The sequence below is a fragment of the Ciona robusta genome, chromosome 12 (assembly GCF_009617815.1).
Source record: "Ciona robusta chromosome 12, ASM961781v2".
NCBI lineage: Eukaryota > Metazoa > Chordata > Ascidiacea > Phlebobranchia > Cionidae > Ciona > Ciona robusta.
This window is the reverse complement of record NC_143246.1, coordinates 4,570,200-4,593,193: the sequence shown is the minus strand read 5'-3', so window position 1 is coordinate 4,593,193 and position 22,994 is coordinate 4,570,200. Positions and strand designations below refer to the sequence as shown.

The following is a 22,994-nucleotide window of genomic DNA, read 5'->3' as shown; positions in this document are numbered from 1 at the left end:
TCCAATCTAAAAGTTTAACTGCGTGTATATTATAATGCGCGTCGATATTACTAAAGTATTTGTGTACCAACATGTCGTTCTTATCGAGTGATTAGGACATTACAGAATCGCTAAAAGATTCGACCTTTGCAGAAGAAGCACACAATGACGTGTACAACAACAAAATCCGATCCAGCAAGATGTTTGCCATACTTTCATTGCATATATTTCAGAGACATGTAAAATGCACTAAAGTAGTGACTGACAAAAAAGGCTGGCCACATTAGGTCCAGCAAAATGAGACACAAACACAAATCCGGCAACACTGTAAGAGTGCTCCAGCAACCACACCCCAACAACACACAACTCCTAAGCCTATAAGCAAAACCTCAAACCGGCATCCTTATCGTCGTCTTCGTCTTTGCTCTTCTTCTGCAAAACAAATATAAATTAGTTCGGGGTAAGATGAACCATGTCTTTTATCGTCCCAATTGTTGGTAAACAAAAAATATTTACAGAATTATATAACAATAGCTCCAGGACTATATACAAGAGTTTTGGTCATTGTTAAAATTACGATTAGGAAAAGGGATTATTTTGTGCTTAACAGAATCCATCTTGCCCTACAGTAATATTATTACAGACGACACATCTTGATTTCTTAAGTAGGTTGGGGGAAGATGGGACACCTTTAGCACCCAATATCCAAAAATCCTGATCGTATTTTAAACAATTATAAACGGTCTATGGAAGTTGTGAGGATACGGTTTTATACTTCTTTAAATATTCTTTGTTTACTACCAAATATGATTAGAAAATAGAATGAAAAGGTGTCCCATCTTCCCCCACCCTTACTATACAATTTGTTTTAACTTTAACAAATATCAAAATACTACCTATTTATAGTAATAGAAAATATTATACACTACCTTGCGCTTTTCTTCAGCAGCATATACGCTGGCTTTTCTGCAACAAAAATATTTAAATGTCGGTTTATATTATGACGTCACAATTACCTTCAATCACGATTCGCGCTTTGTTCTCTTGATCCTATGACGTCACATACCATATTCTAAAATATATAAACTGCTGTTACAAAAAACAAAGATTGTGACGAAACCAAACAACTTACGAAGTGGGTTCTTCTGTTGCGTCATCACCACTTCGTGACGTCACATCTCTGATGTTATCTAGAAAAGAACTAGTGTACGTAACAATGCCTACTGTGATTTATACTTTACCAAATCTTTGATCTTCATGCTTCATGTTTAGCTAACAGCACGAATGTATTTTAGATTAAAATTAATATGTAAGTATAAGTAATGTGCCTTGCGACGACGCAAAGCGCGCATGGGGCCCCATGAAAAAATGTCGCGAAAAGCAAGCGCATAGAAGAAAACGTGATGTGACGTCGCAAACGTGTGCTCTCGGGCGTGAACTTGACTATGACGTAATAAACGCGAGCGATGGCGAAGCGAGTATGACGCGATGTCATACAGACGTATTGTGACGTAACGAAGCGATTGTGTAAACCGATGTCACGTCGCGAGTGATCTGTATTCTGTCAAAATTAAAGACTGTAGCGAAATTCCTGGAACAAGTTTGTTAAATATTAAATTAAGGATAAAATAAGAATACCAATCGCAAGGCACAATACTAAAATTATTATAATAGGTTTACAAATGCATATGTAATATACTCATAAATAATCATATTCGAGTGTAAGTACATTAAAATATTAGTTAATAATTAAGTTACACTAAATAACTAATTAGAAAAATAGTTTATAATTAAGTAATACTAAACAGTAGCAATAGTACTTAACTTCAACTCTTGTAGAAGAAACAAATATAATCCTGCACATCAACACAGTGCTTGTAGTTCATCAAATCAAAACAGTGCTTGTAGGTTTGTCGCTGCTTCATCCAAACTGCCTTGTAAAGTTGCAACGTGTTGTAAGGACGGCGTTTTACATGCCTGGGGAATAAAAGCTGGTTGCGCCAGCTCATTAAAATAATTGACGCGGTAGATTTAAATTCCCACGTTTCTCGGTTGCCCTATGTGTGCTTTAGCATTGGTATTGTATAATTGAGCACGTAAGTGGCAATACAGTTCCCTTTTCGTCGAACAGGTTTTCTTGTTGAGCACGTAAGTGGCCAAAAGACGTCGCCGCAGTAAAAATATGCTAGTTTGTCCAGCATTCCAGCATACGCTTTACTTTTTAAAATGTATTTCTTATGTTTATTTTTAAAAACGAGATAACAGTAAATAAAAAGACATAAAAAAGTAAAAACAACATAAATAGGACAAACAGTTTAAGCCAGGAATGTTGGGTCATGGGGGTCAACCCTACAGATGAAATGACCTTTCCTGTGACACAAAATTACTATATATATGTGAGAGACACGCAGGTAGGATAGTATTGCGTGTAAACAGTTACATTTTGGAAATACATCTATACTTTTTCCAGACATCATCGTTAACGGCTGCTCCGTCAAAGTTGTCTCATCAACCTATAATAGCTACATAATAGCTATAATAGCCCACTCGCGTCAATAGAACCGGTTTAAACTATTCTGGAATTTGTTACGCTGACGAGCTGTATTGCGTCACAGCTACGTCACAATTTCAAAACGTAGGTAATGTCGCAATTTGTTTGCTAAATTACTTGTAATCTCCTTTTTTGGTACATTCCAGACAATAACAAGAAATAGATGTGCTTCCGACAATTCCAGTGAATGGCGTGACGTCGTTGGCTATCGAACGTGCGTCACCTTATGCCCAACATGTGTGCTTCTCATTTTTGGACACAACGTGGCGGCAGTTGAAGTTCTTCGTGCTTCTATAGCTCTGGATAGGTGTACAGATGTCGTTATCTTTCAAATAAATGTAAATATGTTTTAACTGTAGGCGTGTTTTAACTACCGTAATCGAAGAGACAAGTCAAGTTATTATTATTATTATTCTATTATTGTATTAAATGATAAATTTCCCAATACAGTTTGTACGTGTCCTTTTATTACATCCATGCTTTCTTGCTGGCATGTATTTCTATTATTAAAGTGACGTCATAAAATGCAACCAAGCGTAAATTTCTACGTAGCCTTTTGTTTTTGTTGTAACAAGTAACAAGAAATCGCCGTTTGTTTGGAGTATTTAGTTAAATTAGTCGCATTTTATTATTGTAATGCAACAGTCGTACAACCTTAGAAGCCCGGGTAAGCTACGTTGTGTTACATAGGTTATTTCGTACCCTAACTTACGGTATTAGCGGGTATCGTATACGTATCCTTACAGAATCGCCTATGCCATTTTGTATTTTTAACATATTAAATCAAAATGCAATTTTTAACTGGTTGCGCTGCGTTCGCCTGCCTCTGAACCATATGTTATGGGTTCAAGGCTCCCCGCTGCTACCATTGTGGGCGTATGTGTATCCTTGAGCAAGACATTTATTGGCACGGTGGTAACTTGTAAGTGGGCGCGAGGTGTACGAAACAAAATACATGTTATAATGATTGAAGTTTTTTTTTGCTGCCTCATGAGGATAAGCCAGGCTACATTCATATTTGTATATATAAAACAATAACATTGCTTCTGGTATTTTCAGCTGTAAAGCGTTTAATGCGCGAGGCACAAGAGCTAGCAGCACCAACGTACGAATATTCAGCCAAGCCACTTGACGACAATCTGTTTGAATGGCATTTCACTTTTCGTGGGCCAAAAGATTCTGATTTTGACGGTGGCTTGTACCATGGCAGAATCATATTACCACCTGAGTATCCAATGAAGCCACCCAGTATTATGCTTTTAAATGTATGAAGGAATGAATGTAACTTATTTAGGGGGAATGACAGTCGTTATTTATAACACCGGTGTTCTGTTTCATACACCTAGTGCAAACTTACGAGTTACCATATACGTAAATTTGTGGGTGATTATTTTTTTATTTTATTTATGGCTGATAATTTGGACAACCCATTAGTGACCACTGGGTTGGAGCAATTGTCTTTAAGTGTCTTGCCCAAGGACACATACACCCACAATAGTAGCAGCAACGAGCCTTTAACCCATAACCTCTAGCTAAGTTAGAGGCAGGCACGCTAGCCATTGTGTCACGCTGCTAGACCGTCCGTATAGTTATAAAGATAGACATAAGCAGAGAAGGACATTTTTCCGTTAAATGGGTCTAATATGTATATAAAAATCTAATATACCTGAAACTGTAATGCATGTTGTATGCAGTTTACTTTTACACTGTTACACTAATGTTATAATAAAATTAAAAATAAAAATCTTAAAAAAATTCTGATGAAATAACAATGCATAAAAACAATAAGTCACATTAAAGGAAAGTGCAGCTGCCCTTTTAAGTTGTTTTATTATATTTTTCGGATATTTTCTTTTGTTAATAAGAGACAATGTTATATTTGAATTTTATTATAGGCGAATGGACGATTTGAATTGAACAAGAAAATCTGCCTCAGTATTTCTGGTTACCACCCCGAGTCATGGCAGCCTAGTTGGAGCAGTAAGTAATATGTAACAATGTGTATTGTGATCTTGTGAAATAAAAGGCACCCCAGTTCAATTTAAAACAGTGCTTAGTCGTAACAAAACTGAGCTATGGTTACTTTGGTAATTGGTATAGTAGTGGACAAGAGAAAAAAAATTGGCAAATTAAAAAAAATAGGCCAAAAAAAGTTGTGACAAATTGAAACAATCAAAAGAAATAGCAAAAATTACTTAACGTCACACAATGTGCCACGAACTGAACTGTTATTAATTGAATATTTAGTTCATAGGTAAAACAATTTAGGAATATATATATAATGTCGAGAACACACTGCTTTAAGTTTGTGAAGGTTTTTAGTAAAAGTTTTGTTTTAAAATTTATAAAGCTATCAAACCAGCTTGGTGTTTTAGTTTGTAAACAAAAGTTCCATTTCTCAGTTCGAACAGCAATTCTTGCAATTATTGGATTCATGCCAACCAAAGGAGAAGGTGCTATTGGTGCTTTAGATTATACAGCAGAAGAAAGAAAAGTTTTGGCACGAAGGTAGGAATTTTATGAATAATTAATAATGGGGCTTTATTTTTAAGACATAAGTTAAATAAGCGTAAATATTTAGGTGTGCTTCGTCAGAAGACCATGCACACAATATCTTTTATTAAAGCTAGACCCAGACCGCGAGTAACCAGGTACAATGGAAACGTACGTGGAAAAAATTACCAGTAAAATTACACTGAAACACATTTTTAGATCAGTAACAATAGGACACACATTTTAAATTTTCTTCGTAAAATTAAGTTTAAAAGTTACTAGGTTTTAAATTCTATTTATATCTTACTAAGTGAGCTTAATTTAAAATAAAGCATCAAATTAACAGATTTCAAGGTATTAATATAGTAGGGTGGGAGAAGATGGGACATTGGGACACCTTTAGCACATAATATCTAAATATCCTGATCATGTTTTAAACAATTACTAACGGTCAATGGGAGTCAGGGGCATATAGTTTTATAATTTCTTAAATTTTCTTTGTTTACTACTAAACGGGGCGAGAAAGTAGAGGTAAAAAGTGTCCCTTCTTCCCCACCCTACTTTATTAATGTATATTCTGGCATTTCTGGGCTTAGGCGCCAAACCTAGGGTGGCAGGGTACGCAGGCCCACCATGAGATTTTCTGCACTACATTTATCGGTAAACAAAGAAACCAAATTTGTTCCATTTAAATCCACGTCTACTTATTCCTGCCTCCCCTGCATTTTACAAAGTTGAGCGCCAATGTATATACATTGAATAGTAGGGTTTTATGTGATTGCATTGAAATTGAAATTTATATGATTTGTAATGACAGGTCTAAATCGTATTCCTGCACTGCATGTGGTTGCATAAAAGATCTGTTACCGAGTGAGGCAGAAGGAATTGCATGTACAACCAGTGATGCCGAAAATCGTGATAAAGAGCTTGCGAAACAGATTACTTTTGGAAAACCAAAAACTGAGAAAAAAGAAGATGCTTCGAAAAGTGAAGAAACTTTAAATGCTACACCTGTAGATCCTGCTATTACACCACAAGAAAATAATGTAAACACGACTTCAGAAAATTCAGAAAATCCATCTGTTGAGAATGATGTAAGCCATGCCCAGGAAGATGGGGTGAGAAAGCGCTCGACCATGACAACTCCCCCTCCCCCTACCACTGCCCCTTTACCCCGTTTGCAAACCAACCAATCAAGCGATTCTTCAACCATGCTTATCGTATTACTTGCCATAGCCATTGCTCTCTTGTTTTTAAGAAGAATAGATCGTATGTATAACTTATCCTCCATGGTCACAGATTACTTGTAAGTTCTTGCCAGTTCTGCCAATATTACTGAAGAAGTGGCTCTTTTACCAGCTTTTTGATTTAACAGTTTAAACGTTCGTAGGAGTAAGTATATATTGGGTGAATGTCATGCTTATCCAGAATAACACCCAACGGCTTTAAAGTCATAATTTGGATTACAATCTGTAAAAATTTCTACTTTTTTTGAAGTAAAAATGTTTTCCATATTGTATTCAGGATATTTGTAAAAACGATTTTTTTAAAAAAAGTTTCATATTATTTGCTATACAGTATACATATATACCCAAAAACCAGCCATGCCGTGTATGGATTCTTGTAAAAATGTTGTAAATTCATAATTAGGCAAACATATATTTTTAGAATATTGTTTCTCAAGTTTTGTTTTTGGTTGTGGGGCAAAGTTATGGCGCGTAGGGGTTCGTTGTTTTAATATGTGTGGGACAAAACGTACTTCTATCAGTATTATATATAATATGTACTAAAAGCAATTGCATGTGTAACTGGGCTTTGTACTTCTACTTCTAATAAATAACTAGTTTCAAAATGGTTTGTGGTTTTTAAAGAGTTTGGGGATTAATTAAGTTAAAAAAGGTAGCATGGCTTCATAACTAATTAGTATGACTTTAAAAAAAAATTTAAATGCTAGAGCTGCCCGGCTTTTCAGACAATTTACTTTCCATTTTTTGCCTTGCGGAAAGTGCCAAAAGGAGTTGTAAAATGTTGGTTTGCAAAATAATAAATTGCCACTGTAGACCAGCTTTTTTAAACTGGGGTAAGTTCCTCATATTTAGAGGGTAATCAGCTACTAATCAAAATCAACATTAGTTAAAGAGACAGAAAACTTGTACCAGTTGTAGTGCATTACCAAACATTGAACAACTTATTCCCAAAAAGTGCATCCGTTGCATTAAATATAACTGATGTAATTAGTTGTTTTCTCTTTTTTATAAATGAGCGCCAGATTGGGGGTAAGTCCGACAAGCAACTCCGCTACAAGGGTAAAGCATAAAAAAAGCTTCGGAACCACAGCTGTAGTTCATCAAAAACGAGGCATTGTTTGACAAACGATTTATTTTCGCTATATATAGCGTACAAAAATAATACTGGAAATACAAGGAGACAATAAAAAGGGAAAGGTGCTGTTCTTGGAACCCCACGAGTGGCTGATTAGGCTGTGGCGGTACCAATACACAATTTACCTTGAAGACATAACGAACACAGTAATTGCTGGCGCTAGGGGGCACCAGAGGGCACAAACGAACCGCAAAGCTTTCAAGTGGAAGAACGAAGCAATAGGCAGATATGACGTCAAGTTTAAGTTACGAATGACGTCAGAATCGCTGTTATGATGTCATAAACGAAATTCGCATCGCATTGATAAACTCAAAATATCAAATCTGCGACAAAGTTTAAACTTTGGCTACACGCGTAAGTGTGATGTCACAAAGAGTATTGAAACATCACAATTGCCTAGCATGAATAGATAGTGAGCTAAGCTGCAGACAGTCGAACTTAATTCATCCACATTTTTCAAGATATTGCACCAAACCTTGCAAGGATTTTGAGTTAAACATGCTACCCACGACGCAGATTGCTACGTGACGCCAGTAAAACGACGATAAAAATGTAAAACAGAAACTTCAGTAAAATTTTCGAGAAAAAAGAAACTGCACCAATAGTTTGTAGTGGCGGAGGGAAATCCCCTTCTATGGAAGCGATGATGTCACAAGAAAAGGGGACACCACGATTAAGAATGCAATCGCAAAGAGCTAAATCTGAACCAAAGCAGGCGATGACATCACTAGCGATGATGTCATAGCTATGACATCATCATCACCTACGACCTCACTAGTGACGGGACCGATGACATCATCAGCGTTGAAAAAAGCGATGACATCATAATGACAGAACAAACTAACTCTCCCTCATGCACTGGGTCAATGCTCGGAGACCGTAAAGAAGTCCGACTTGCATCCGCGCCTCCAGGAGCATAATGTTGACGTGGACTTTCTCGGAGTGGCGGAACTGCTTCCAAAAACCATCATAAACTGCTTGCGTTGTTTTTTCAGGAAAACAAGAAACGGTTTTAATGAAAACTTTTAGCGGTCGCTCAAGTAACTGGTTCACCTCACTGTAGTTGTAATCATCATACCTGTAACATATGCGGGTTAGATTCAATGTTATACACCAGAAACTTAACCATAGTAAAATGTTAGGCAAAACAGGGTTTTTAAAATACAGAAGATAGACTTAAAAAAAGCCCTTTTTTCGAATTTTTTTTCCAGACTTTTTAATACTACAAAATTGTACAAATTAAACAGAAAATGATGAACCAGAAAAGAGCTCTTTGTTAAAATGGTAAAGTTATTTACGTTTAAATAACTTACATGATTCCATACATACAGTGGACATACATCCAAATTGCTCTTCTTAAGGAAGTGGTATCAACGTTATCTCGTGTTGCTAACCTGGAACAAAAAATAAATCACATTTGAAAATCAATTTTTTTACAACTACCCCAAAAAATATATATAGTAGGATGGGGAAGATGGGACACCTTTTTATTCTATTTTGTCGTCCTATTCGGTAGTAAACAAAGAACATTTAACATACTCATAAACTGTATCTTCAGGACTCCTATAGGTCGTTGGTAATTGTTCAAAACACGTTCAGGATATTTGGAAAACATTATCTGCTAAAGGTGTTCCGTCTTTCCCCACTTTACTATATAAGACGTTTTCGCTTTTTTTATTCTTAACATTTTAATTTTCAACTTTAAAATCTTTATGTACTTACGTTTTATATGTGAGGTTATAAGCAGTCTTGTATTTCTCATCAAGGAGTTCAGCTACCTCACCATAGTAGCCAGTCATTACAGTAAACGCATGGTCCCAGTTGTAATCCTGCACAACAATGCGAATATAAATACTTTGGATAAAAAATAATTTTAAATTCACTCTTTTAAATTAGCCATAAAAAAAAATTTGGATAAGGAAAATATTAATAAACCCATTCTTTTAAACTGAATTTTTTATAATGTTGGGGTATTTGCCAAAATTCTGGACAAACCCAGGACCCCTAGTGTGCCTCACAATGGGACTTATACAGAATAGAAGCAATAGACGCTGTTTTAGCTGACATGAAGAATTACAGTAAATACTTGAGCCTGAATATTAGGATTTCAGTATGCAGGTTACTTTTAGTCTTTTATAAATGCACTTTATATGATGTTGGGGTAAGTGGCCAACTCTAGCTCAAACCCAGGTCCCCCAATGTGCCTTGCCATGGGACTTTACCTTACCCATATACAATAGAAGCAAGAAAGCAAACGGTGAAATTAGGTACCTGAGCCCGAAAAGTTGGGATTTCAGCATGTGCGTCACGTTTAGCAAAGTCTTGGTAACTAAACTGAGGATCTTCAACGTAACGAGCAAAGTATGCAGCACCACCTACTGGACCTGATGCACCTGGAATTTAAAAACAAAATTTAGCTATATCCCCGAAAAACAATTTTTAGGTAAGAATTTAATAGCACCATGGACAGTTCAATCCATGGAAATTGTGGGTTTTTTTTACATTAGATTATTTTTAAAAAATGTTTTCTTTTTGGTTACAATATTAAAGATCAGAATAGTATACAAAAGTAGAAAGACTAAAATAACAGAAAACGACATAAATATTATGATTATGTGGACCTTTTAGTTACAATAACAAATTTCAGAATGGTATACAGAAGTAATAAGATAAAAAACTTTAAATTGACATAAAAATCATGATAAAAACAAAAATTTGCTCCAGATGTAAAATTACATACCTGGGATAAGACTGTACGATGCCTCTTCCTTTTCAATCTCAAACCTCCGGTTTCGTTCTTCAGTCGTCACATCTTCTTCCTCTTCTTGCAACTTTCGCATCCTCTCCATCAGGACTTCAACATCCCCAATTTGCTCAATCTGTTCCAAGAAAAAAATTTAATAAAAAAAATTTGACACCCACAAAGCAAAAATTTTGTTTTTGCTTTAATGCTAGATTTTTTTTTAAAGCTGTCATACTGTGATTGGTGCAGCAAGTCTTTAAAAATTACATAAATAGGGACTGAAATGGCTGTCAAATCATCCCTTTGCTATGAAGCTGAACTTATGCTGTATAAAAGCATTAACTAATTTTAAAACATGTTAAAAAATATAAAACATCATTTTTAGCCCATTGTTTGATTCCATAAGTAAATAACACACGATTTTCTGTCCATTCCTAATAAAAACCTGACATATGTAAAGATACGAGTTTCATTTACAAATTTTGGTTTAAACTAAAACCATTTTTATTAATGTAGAAAAGTTTTTTAATAATAAGACACATTACCTGGGGTGGCGGAGATTTTCTTCCCTGGCGAAAATCCACAGGGGTGTTGGAGCCCGACGTGGGTTTGCTTCGGGGCGTGGTGGGTGACCCTGACCTTGTGTGGAAGGAGTGCGCCTTCGAGTGATCAAGTTCGAGGTTCACGCCAGTTCCGTGGCAGAAAATGGCCAAACCATGAAAGTGGCAGAGTAGTACAACTGCTTGAGCAAGTTGGGAGTGTTGCCAGCGAGATGCGGCATCACCTTCAGTCAAGTCCTGTTGTATGATAATAACAAACATTAAAAATGATTGCTAAACACTAAATTTTTTTAAATTTTTTTTGTATTTAACTTTATCTTACTCAACACATGAAAAATCCAGCACCTGTTCCTTAATAAATCCCCACCCTTTATTTGGACATGGTCAAATTCCCTTCAAAAAACAAGCAGAACACCGGAAATTTCCATTCGCCACACTCTTATTCAAACTCAACCTACCTTGAAGTCTTGGGCAGTAACTAGCCATGGACGATGGGCAAGCAGTCTGTTTAACTTGGACAGAGCTCTTAGTTTCGCTGGTATATGGTCGAGACCCTTTAGCCACTCTCTGTTGCCACCTTGCAGCAAAAACTGGGCTTCCATCAGATGGACGAGGTACGTACATTGGTGACGCGCTGCCGCCTGAAAAGTTTTGTATTGTATTTAATTGTAAAAGTTTTGTATTTTAATTGTAAAAGTTTTGTATTTTAATTGTAAAAGTTTTGTATTTTAATTGTAAAAGTTTTGTATTTTAATTGTAAAAGTTCTGTATTTAATTGTAAAAAAATGTATTTTAATTGTAAAAACTTTGTTAACATGTTTAATCTACATTTCAAGATTTTACTAACATGTTTAATGTACATTTATAATCTTTTTAGGTTCAAACAATTTAAATAGAAATATAAATTGGTTATATTTGAAATATTTTCAAAATAAAATCTAAATAAATTTAATTTGTTCAAAATTTATTTCAATTCATTTAATATAACTTTTGAATTATAAAAATAAAAGCTTTTAGTTAAACCACAACTATTAGCATTAGCTTAAAATGCGGTCGATTTTAAGAGACAAACAAGTTAGAATGACAGTTATGATGTAACACAAGCTTTTATGACGCCCATAAGCTAAGCCAATCGGTGCAGAGAGTGAAAGGGGGTGTGGCGGTCTTACCATTATGGCAATGTAACTTCTGTATTCGTATGAAAGAGCGCCGGATGATTGCAAAAGATGAACATTGGTGTCGAGAAACTGCTGTAGGTATTGCGGGTGTAGGCCCATGACCATTACCATATGCTCAAGGCGACAATTTTGGATAAAGCTTTCAGAGTAAAGAGAATGGGCCTGCAAAACAATTTCAAATGAAGTCATTCGGCAATATAAATCTGGTCATTAAAAGGCTTATTAAAATTCCAACAAATGCATTTAAAGTTAATTACGCTGATCAGCAAGCACATAATGTTTTAAGTTTGCTGCAACAGTCAGGAAAACAGATTCAAAAAACAAGAAAAACCGGTGTTTTATCTAAAATCAAATTGTGGCTTTAAAATCGAGACACTGATTTTGTAGGTGGGCGTTTTCAGTCCGTAAGAGCAGAGGTTTATTGATATAATATGCTCCAGGCAGTACTGTGGCTGTGCAATGGCAGCAGGTGCTGGTTTTCTCCATGTGTAAAGGATTATAGCAGCTCATGCTGCCAGATCGTGATCTGGTGTTTATGTGTTGTGGTTAAGGGGGTGTGTCTGATGTAACTGCAGGCAACACTTAATGGTCGGGTTTATTAAATGGTAAACTCAATGTGGTTATACCACTAAAGCAATTTAAATGTCGCATGGTAAGAAATAAAAGGTACCGCCAATAATAAATTGCCTGTGCAGCGGTTTGCATATACGTTGAACACGACTGTGTTTACATATATAACTCATCAAATTTGCAGTACACATACGGCTTTAATGATGTAAATTTGTTGTAATGGGCCATGAGAACGTACCTGTTCGTCGTCTGTATCTATCGGGTGTATCTGTAAAGCAAATAAACAGGTTATATAGCGTTGTGGTTAAGGGAGTATCTAATCGCGCTCGCTTTTGCTGAGTCGACTGAATTTAACACGAAGGAGTCGCTATCAGTAAAACGACGCCGGCGTGGCTTGTGGAAGTGCGTTATGGGTTTGAGTGACTGTCAGTCTTAATCCTTACTCCTTTCTCGGTTTTAATTTTGGCTGAAGAGCGCTTGCCAAGTTGGAGTGCCTCGTTGAAAAGAGTTATCCAACTTGATAGGGGCTCGTGATTTTGTCGAGTTCCGTTTGACAAGAATTAAAAATCCGAGCAGGTGCCTCGTTATAATAGGGAGTGTATGATGTGGGCAGTTACCAAAGGCGAAATATGGAACTGTGGTGGTTTTAATCTACAGTTCTGACACGACGCGGCCGTGAAGAGGGATATTCGGTCCTATTAATACGTTTCAATATCCTGAAGTTCTGTAAGAACCACTCGTAACTACATTTGAGTGCGCAGTTTAAATGACGATTAGTACATCACAAAATCGTGTTCTTCGTGTGCGTTTTCTAAAGCTGAACACTTGTAAATAACGCCAGACACACAAGTAACCCAAGTAGGCAGATACACTGGCAACGAAACTTGATATTAGTGAAAGGAAGAAAAGCACAGCTGACCCCTACTTCTACATTCGACGCGAGTTTATATTCGACTTTCCGTCTAGCTTGCTGGGAGTGATTTCTTCAGAGCTGTGCGACTTTGAAAAGGCGCTGGTGTTTGGAAAAGCGGGTCGCCCTATTCATACGCCGGTGATTTCAATTACAGAAGCGCCCTGGCACCGACAAAGTAATGATACGCGTGGATATCATACAACACTAAACACACGGGGCATACAGCTGGACGGCGCCGTATTAAATACTGTTCACACATACGCAATAAGTTCTCTGATCGGCTGGATTACACATATTTCCGATGTAAAGAGATAAAAAAGAACAGGTTGTCCATTGAACATACCGTTTCCGAAATGCGACCGCCGGGCAGGCCCAGACTTGCCCGTTGCCTGATGATGTTGCAACACCGGAATTAGCGCGCTTACGATTTTCTTGCGGAAAGGGTATTTCTTCGCAATGTTGCAACACATTTTTGGCTGGGCAGTTTACTTTAATTGCTACGGGCCGACAAAGTTAAGGAGTACGTATTTTAATTAAAATGCGGAGATAAATCGATTGCGCCCGCCATTGGTGAAGGGAGTACACCGGCTTGGCGGTAAAATTTATCAGATAAATGTGACGAAGAATTGGGAATTATGCAACGTTGGAAAAAAATAGATTACTTGAAGGTAGTCCTCTTTTGTTCGGTGAAACGGGAGTACGCCGGGCGCGGCAATTGTTCGTCTCCCGCTATGCATGCTACTGTATATTGCGCATTGCGTAAACTCGCGTGACCCGTCTGAGAGACGACAAGAGAAAAAAGGCAGTGAATGGAAAAATACAGAAAACACTTCCCGCAAACGTCACGTCCTGTGACGTAGCCAGTCGTCATCCATTGCCGCGCCGGCAACGTCGTGATCCTTTACCATCAGCAGAACGTGTAATGAAGAATGAGTCGTTAATCTTGCCATACATACCAAGGTTACACTTAACGTACATGTAATAAGTTATATGACGTCACAATCCGTTCTGTGGATAATATACGACCACAAAGTCACCTTTAACGTTAGCGGGCCGTTGTATGTATATTGACGTCAACGTCGATTGCAAAGTCTAATTCGCTGCTAAATGCTGCACTACGTTGGATCCACGTTACAGGAATGACAAAATTAGGGAACTAGTAACAAGCGCTACCATTACGCGGAAATTCGAATGTAGAACACATGTTCAAAAGAGGACATCCCGCTTCGAGGCGTAAGAAACACGAGTAAAACTTCAACTTCAAAATCTAAACGAAACTACCGAATAAAAGCCCTAATGAGATAGGAAATGCGGGCATAAAAAAAGTTCCATACGTGACTAAAACTCGCAAATGCTCGTTTTCAATTGTGAGATTATTAATTGACCATTAAGCTGTCAAACGTAGGTCGCCCTATAAGGTTAAACTTTCGCTGTTCCCAGGGAATTTTCTGTTTGGTCCTTGACCGGGAAAACACACCATATTTCCCCGCGGTAAAAATCGACTGTATCAACATGGCATGTTTGTCGTTAGTAAACATAACACACACTTTAAATATTGCTGGGTCGGCAAAAATCGCGCTGACGAAACTCTCTTCGTAAAACCAAACTGGCAACCAACTGAGACTAAATCGTTTTTATTACAGATGACATCTGGGTACCGGTGTGGCTACAAAGTAGAAATAGGTCACGCAAGCAAAAAGCGTACTTACGTTTCATTAATACGCACGGAGTCGTATCAGCGATTTACCGGGCCACCATTTCGTATATGGTTGCAATATTTTACAAAATCGCGTTCGCCGTCAAGGCCATGGTATATCAAAAAACGTCGATTTTGTTGACATTAAATAAAATAATATCGGGCGCATATAACAGTAATAAAATTAACCATGTATATTGATACAGCCGAGCTGCAATTTCGAGTACCGCTTTAGGCTTACGAATTTTACAAAACGGTAATTTTTATCTTTTAATAAATGGTCACGTATTGCCTCGTTTGGTTAATTTGACGCTGCGATTAAAACGTGGGATTGTTTTGCGGTATGGTAAACCATTAATCTGTTTAGACCGAACTTTCAACCTTGACAGTAGCTCGGGGCTATGTAGCTTTATCAACGATCCATAGTGGTATTAGCGTTGGCAACGGAACTAATATGGCAAAACAAAAAAATCGAAACAGATTTTAAAATCACAGCCAATTTTTTTCGTAACAGAAAACTACGCGTACGTTTCGTCATCCCATGGTAAATTGTTCTAAAAAATGAAGGCAAAATTGCGTGATGGAGTCAACGCAGTAATGTTTAACGTTAAAACCTTTAATTTTAGTACCGAAATGGCGTATGTATTCCATTAAAATGTCCGTGAGGACCGTGATGGTAATATATTTTACCGTAAATTGGTAAATAATACTGTTATACAATTATGTTATTTTGTACACGCGAACTCACCTCGTCTCTTGGAATGAACCGACTTACGTCGACACGAACCGGTGTGGGAATAACAACGTTTTTGTCCTGCAAATAAAAAGATAATGTAAAAACCTAGGTAACTCCGGGAAGCGTGGTAGCCTATACCATTGAGAATGCAACAACCTTTAATTCCATGCTGTGGTACAACGGTTATAGGGGTAATGGGCCAACTTTGGCCTAAATCCCGGGTCCCAATCGTACCCACAAAAAACACACACACATATAAGCCATCACACTACGCTAAAGTGATTACAGCCTAATCAGTATGACCATGGGTTTTTGCCTAAGTTAAGAAAAGTAGCTAGAAATGTGAGGCCTTTCCCGAGAAATAACAACTGTTATTGGTCACGTATGCAAGTAGAAGTAGCACTGCATGTTCACTTGCGTCATCATGACAATTAAATACAGTGAAATGAACGCGGGATTTTAACTGGCTGGCGCGCGTGGGCGTTGACAGTGCTGTATGATGTCACAAAAAAGGGCATTAAAAGTAGTTCCCAATTTCCGGTAAAGGCCTTTATGACGTCAGACGGTTCGTTGTCACAGGTGGGATACCATGGCAACGAATGGACCGATTATAGCATTATGACGCAATAAAGAGAAGCACACGCCAACAAAGGGCTTCCTGCATTCGAAATTGCAGCCGCAGAACAAGTCGCATTGTGAGAACATAATAGGAACGCACCTCGTCTTCAGTATTTCCTTTCAATAAACCTGGCATTTTGAATTGAGGTGAAGCGGTTAAGAGATTGCACGACGGGCAGGGGTCCTGGGGGGATTTCCCAGGGTTAGGGGTTTCAGTTATCCTATCTAAGGCTTTGCGAACAGGCGAGGCGGTGTTTGGGAAGCGGTCCTGCGCTACGCAGTGCTCTTGTGAAAGTTTGGCTGGTTTGACTGTAGGCGAAGTCGCACAGTCGGCGTCACCACACCGCGAACACTCTGTAGGAGTAGTTACAGTACTTGGGACTTCTGAAACGTTGAAGCCTGTGGTTACTTTGATAGCTGAACGTCGCCGTCGTCGTGTTGACGACTGATGAACACTGCTGCTGTCAAAGGTGACGCGTTTAACGCTTTTCTCAGACTCTTGTCTTGATACTAGCGGCCTTGGTGAAATTTGTTCCCTGTTTTTTCTGCCCGACGATTTCCACGCGCGAGACAAGTCGTTCAAGCTCACTTCTGAGTCGCTTAGCGATGGTGAAGTAACAACGCGTATTCTGTCCTGTATATTGAGGGGTGGGCTAGGGTGGCCAAGATTGCCGTGAAATGTTAAAGAACCTGGTGATGATGACGGTGAAGGCAGATATGTCATATTACGCAGCATTATGAACTCATAGGGGCACAGTTACCATATTACTTAACAAAAACTCTATAAAAGTAAAAGGGTTTATTAGATCTATTTGTCATGCTCACAAAACGAACAGAGGGCAGACCAGCTGACTGTATGTAACTTGAGATGCACTGTATTAAGATAAGGCGCACATAGCAATATTCAAAACGTTAAGAATCCTCATAAATATACAAAGTCCAACACTAACCGCAAAACACACAGAGTAATCTACTGTTAGTTCTGTAAGCTATTCACTGAATAAATTTACTGCTGCCTGGCTGTACTGAGGGATTGCGGTTATAAACACTGCTATTTCTAATTAGAACAACAGTCAAGTGCTCGGTAATTATACTGCGTAATTACTTTCCAAAATTGCAGCTCTCAGCAAGCCTAGTTCTAGTGAACACTGTACCTCATTCTGAAAAATGGATTCACCGACAACTACTTCTCTCTACTGCTTGCTTTTTTCTCTTTCATATCACTAATGAGAAAAACGAGAGAACGAAGAGAGACAGGCCTTTGTTTCTCTTTCCTCTCGAGAGCAACGATGAGAAGGTAAAGAGAATAAGAGGAAAATGAGAACAAACACGAAAGATTGCATCAGACAAACGAAAATGACGAAACTCTGTCAAATAAGAATTCTAGAATTTTCCGAATTCCGAGCGATTTATAGTAAAAAACAAGTTATTCAAATAATACAAAATCTATATAACATTTGGTAATATTATAAAATAAAACATAGACGCTTTAACAAAGCGCCGATCTAGAGGATATTTCGCAACCGGCGGAATTTCGTAATCGCGGCGTCTGGAGCACAATGGTAATTTTAAAGTGGAAATTGCGAAATATACCGGGGGTAAATTAAACGGAGATCTTGCCTGAAAACCTCTCTTAAATTATTAAACTGTCTCCTGTTCGCGAACATAACTAAATCATAATACGGTTACTGATTTATAAAGTAACATTTAAGCATGCCGTAAAATTATTTTCGTTTTTTCGTTAATATTCCACAAACTAAATATAAATCTAGTGTAAAGCTACGGTTTGAAATCGACGCCTGTATGAAACTGTTTACAGAAAGACAGCTACGTAACTGACACTACACATGGCCCAAACACATCATATATAGCTCACAACAGGTTATAGAATAGAAGAAATGAAAACGACACCCACGGAAACTAAACATATCTTTGACCAACAGTAACCTCAATCGAACGAGGTACAAGATAACAAAGAAACAAAAAGTCAAAGGTGGCGTTCGGAGAATTGAAGAAACAAAGATATAACACGCCTCTTATCTCGCCCAATTGCAAAGCGTGCACGAAATCATAATCATATAAAACTTAACTTCCGCTCGTCCTGTCATCAACTACTGTTAATGACGTCATTTAGTGACGTCACACACGAAGTGAACCTAACTCACGACCAACCGAAAAGAATGTGACCTGTACATTGCACATGGTAAAATACGCGAAAAACGGATGACAATTTTCGGGTAAAAAACTGGGGTAAACCCCAGACTGGAAATGGTTCAGTAATTTTCCATTATGTAACGAGAAGTGGCGTGAGACAGAAAAATGAGCTGTATTTACGCACAGACTTGGCACCCCTGATGGAGTTATACCACGTTGGTAAATAAGTGACGCAACTCTTGCATGGCATAAAGTCGTGTTCGGTTTAAACGTTGGAAATGCACTTCGAGGTAACAGCAAACTTTCACACAATGTTCTCACACTAATGACTCGTTCCAGTGTCACCAGTAGGGATATAGATTTTCTGCCCTAGTGGATATGCGCGCATAACCAGAGTGGAACAACGAAAAATTGATAATCCCGTTCATTAGCGGCGACTGCAGACACTTTCGGGGCAGCCTTGCCAGATTTCTATTCGATTACTTTTAATAGAACGGCAAATATAGAATACCGGGTACACATTGGAGTCTGGGGCCAGTTACGCACATAATGGACTCATACTGTGCCCACGGATTGGATTTTACAGCAGATTATGACGTCACATGGTGCGCAGTGGCGGGTGTATATGCAACTAATATAGACCAACGTCGATATAGACCTTAGACCTACGTACATACTGATGTGCATATGCCTTTCTGGCTTTCGACGTAACATCTAACCAAAAACAAGGCTGTAGCCTGCTAGGGATAAAAACAAAATCTTATTGCCATTTTCCCCTAATTAGCTTGTAGTTAAACGAAGGTGTGTTAGTAAGAATGTGTGTACGGGTAACTCGTATTGCTGACTCGTGAATACGAAGCGTTAATTGACATGCAGTATACTAACAACAACAACAACATACGTAGGATAAACAAGGAGTCATTTGTTTGTTGAGCTTCCGCGAGAGGCTTTTCATGACGTCATAGTGGTCATACATAACTGTAAGTAGGAAATCTAAGCTACGAAGTAATAACAACAAAGCCAAAGTGACCTTGCATTTGCAAACGGTGGCGTTTCAAAATGCTGTAATAAACGAAATGGCTTATCATGCTCTAAGCTTTCCTAAGAAATATACACTGATAAAGGACAATGGTTTTAGCCAGCTGGAAAGCGTGTCTGTTTTCGTATACAGAGGGCGTGCCGGTACGAGTATAATCTTGAATTGAATTTTTAAACGGTTGCCATATTGGTTTGCAGGTGTAATTAATTTGTATTGTCTATTTTGGCTTTTGGTAAAAACCGCGTCAGCGCACAGTGCACCATCATTGCAACGAACAAACAGAAAGCTGAACAATTGATTTGACATTTCCTCCTGGTGTACACGATGTACAATAGCAAGGCTTTGATAAATTAGATAAGTAATATTGGTCGAATACTCCCTTAAAACGGCAAGAACAGCAGAATTTGATCAAAGTATATACAGTTACAGAGAATTGGTATTCTGGCATAAATCCAGCTAGCAGTAATTTATACCCACGCGCACAGCGATTATAATAATGTAGAAATTGCGCGTTTTGCATTCCGGGCATATAACAGTGTGATCATTGCTAATTGGAGGCAATTAATTTGGCTGTTTTGAATTTGGGAAATACAGCGAGGAGTGTTCGGCGCAAATACATCGAAGGCTGTCAATAACCGATAAAGTTACGCGGCGAGATAGTAAGCAGTAAAAAAAGGGGCAAAAATTTGGATCACGTTGGAAAGTAGGTCACACACTTATACCACATTCTTAAAGTAAAAGAACGACGTTTTTCTCCTAGAGAAAAGAAACAAACCGCGAAGAGAGCAAATAAAATCACCGCATTGTTAATACAGCACGCCAAACTAAGACGTGAATGTCGGTTTTTATATCACAATATATTGATTCTCGGCATCAATTTGTATAATACTTGCCAAAATTGCCGATTAAAGTACGTTGTAGGTACGTCCGACTACTCGTTGCTGCACTATAATACTGTGGTGTGATTTTTCATTTTGCAGCGCAACAATGCTGCAGCGGATACTACAATCTATCAAATATCTAATGCTATCTTGTTTTTGGAAGAATCGTTCAGCAACGAACTGCGGACACGAAAACAAAGCGAGAGAGGGATGTTTACCGGCATTTGGGGTCACATGACTTCTCTTTCGGGAGGGATTGCAGTGCTGCCAGTAAAGAAAAGAAAAAAAATATTTTTTTCTTGGTGGCAACACTCAAATTCGATAGCGTGTTTAAAAATTTTTCTGTTTTGATGAACAGTGTTGCCGTAAAAAAAAATAATTTACTAATTCAATTGTTTGCCATAACGAAATTACAAGCAAACTAGTGATGGTTTATAAAATTTTCCGTTAGGTAGAGAAGTAAATTAGAGAAATTTATTAAGTAGCCTAGACGAATAAATTGATTTAATTTCCTAATATGTATAAATCAAAGATTTTAACAACCAAAAAAGATACAGCATGTACTTGTATAATTTTGTGAACCTTCAACTATGCTTTCACAATAGTTGTTTTAAATGCATAATACATACTATGGTGTGAGGGCCATAAAGTTTATTACTTACAACTATATAGCTGTGCTTGTGTCTATAACAAATGACTATTGCTTTCACAGCAGTTTAATTGGATTAATATTATAGCACTGAAATAAATGTGCACAGCTTTCAAACCGGCTGTTTCAGCCTTTGTGCTTTAGGCAATTTGATACACTGATTCAATGGAATAGAATAGCAAGATCAAATGGCCATGTCACAGCTTGTGGCGACTTAGCAAACAGAGAAGTTATTTACTGGCTGCAAATAAGACTGAAGGAAGGCATGAAAACTATGAAAAGCCACAATTTCCTTTGAATATTCGGAAAAAATAAACCCACTAGACACTAATAAAATTATACAAAGAATTTCCTATCTGTCCTAGAATAAAACTTTTTGTTGTTGAAAATGATGGACATCAAACGGTTAGGTTAAAAGAGATAAACACGCAAAGAGCAAAAATCTTGTGCCAATCATTGGGTTTCCTGCTCTGCACTTTTATTATTACCCTGCACGGTCAACGCTGCATTTGTTTTTGCATTGGTGGCACAGCTGCGACTGTTTGTTCAAATTGAAAACTTGTGGTGTATTTAATATATCCGGTGGGTACGAAAAGCTTTGCATGCGGCATTGGCACTTTTGCTTTTCTATAACACACATTTTGAATTTGTATATTTTGCATTTTGATTATAAGTGTGCGTTAACATACCCTGAACAGGCTGAACTATACGTTAAAAAAAACAATAAAACATGACTAAGTCTGAAAACTTAAAACTAACCTTTAAATCGCGGAGGATTTCTGAACATCGGTCCCTCACATCAGAGAAAGGACATCTGATGCTCAATCGGAGCAGAGAGGCAAGAGCTTGCTGGACAATTCGGGCTGGTTCGCTGTGTGGGCTGTTGGGCACTGTGGCTGGTGCCGATTCGGAAGAACCTTGTCGGGACAGAGGAGTTTTGTCCCAACCCCTACGGTCACTTGCAGAGCCTAACCGTTGTCGCGGAGAATTATCATTGCTGTCTAGCTGCGGAAAGTCAGATTTGACCCAGATAAAAATGGATCTCGTTAGGTTATTTAAGCCCAGTTTCCGAATTGATTCGTCTTTGTTTGACAATTGCTCAAACAACCGCTGAGCAGCATCATACGTCAACTCCTCTGGTGATTCCAGAGCGTAATCGTCGAAAACATCTCTCTCCGAGGAGTAGGAAAAGTTGCTGCTCCTTCTGCTCCCGAGCCAATCTCCAGAAGGAGAGGATTGGCTTGTGGCATCCACACGACAGGACGAAGACTCCGAAGGAGTTATCCCGTTGATGTTGTAATGTGGAGTAGGAATGCAGCTTAACTCGTGCTTTTCAAGAGCCAGGGAAAGGGAAGTAGCGTTTTGATCCATTGAAATTACAAGCAATCTAATACTCTGTAAAAAAACTATCTACATTTAAAAAGTAATTACACTCTTTACAAATGAGTCCCAAGTATTGGTGTATTCTTAAATGAATTTTTGGCGAAAGTGTTAACGTGCCAAAACACAACAAAGTTCGGACATAACAACTGGTTTACATGTTTATTTAATCCAAAAAAATGAGATAGTAAGCATTTGAATGTAAAACACATTTCCGTTTATGCCCAAATTTGTAACCTACATGCCCAGATTCTTCTTGACAACAGAAGGAAATTTAAACTAAAATTAATAATTGACTTTAAACTTTTGAAACCTCATGTCTGCTTTCGACCCCTAAAGTACACCATTTGCAGGAATATGTTTGCTGAAGCAGACCTCAACCCGAACCTACAATGCTGATGCTACCATTTATTCACTTTCAGCCACAAAACTTCCACTAAAAACAGTTAACACATTAAAAATTTATGTCTGC

The 22,994-nt window shown here is 37.9% G+C and overlaps 2 protein-coding genes and 1 long non-coding RNA gene across 4 annotated transcripts; 2 read left to right on the top strand and 1 right to left on the bottom strand.

Annotated features, from left to right (window-relative positions):
- The first annotated feature begins 3,035 nt into the window (after positions 1-3,035).
- On the top strand, positions 3,036-6,875 carry LOC149727014 (ubiquitin-conjugating enzyme E2 J1-like). Its single transcript, XM_089889983.1, has 5 exons — positions 3,036-3,197; positions 3,590-3,795; positions 4,426-4,510; positions 4,933-5,038; positions 5,841-6,875. Exons 1-5 carry the CDS (start codon positions 3,167-3,169, stop codon positions 6,331-6,333), a joined length of 921 nt encoding a protein of 306 aa, XP_089746109.1. The 5' UTR covers positions 3,036-3,166; the 3' UTR covers positions 6,334-6,875.
- Positions 6,876-7,384: 509 nt separating this feature from the next.
- LOC149727012 (sestrin-3-like) lies at positions 7,385-22,565 on the bottom strand. 2 transcript variants are annotated; one of them, XM_089889965.1, is made up of 11 exons: positions 21,902-22,565; positions 15,814-15,879; positions 12,695-12,724; positions 11,878-12,048; positions 11,167-11,349; positions 10,694-10,945; positions 10,146-10,284; positions 9,677-9,798; positions 9,128-9,234; positions 8,719-8,799; positions 7,385-8,483 (listed from the first exon to the last, which is right to left on the bottom strand). In XM_089889965.1, exons 1-11 carry the CDS (start codon positions 22,511-22,513, stop codon positions 8,246-8,248), a joined length of 2,001 nt encoding a protein of 666 aa, XP_089746091.1. In that variant the 5' UTR covers positions 22,514-22,565; the 3' UTR covers positions 7,385-8,245. The 2 variants fall into 2 exon arrangements, with proteins under 2 accessions (XP_089746091.1, XP_089746090.1); XM_089889964.1 differs by lacking the exon at positions 21,902-22,565 and adding an exon at positions 16,520-17,228.
- LOC149727013 (uncharacterized) lies at positions 18,985-20,922 on the top strand. The gene is made up of 2 exons (XR_016386204.1): positions 18,985-20,533; positions 20,657-20,922. It is a non-coding gene; the product is annotated as an uncharacterized LOC149727013 (long non-coding RNA).
- Positions 22,566-22,994: the final 429 nt, after the last annotated feature.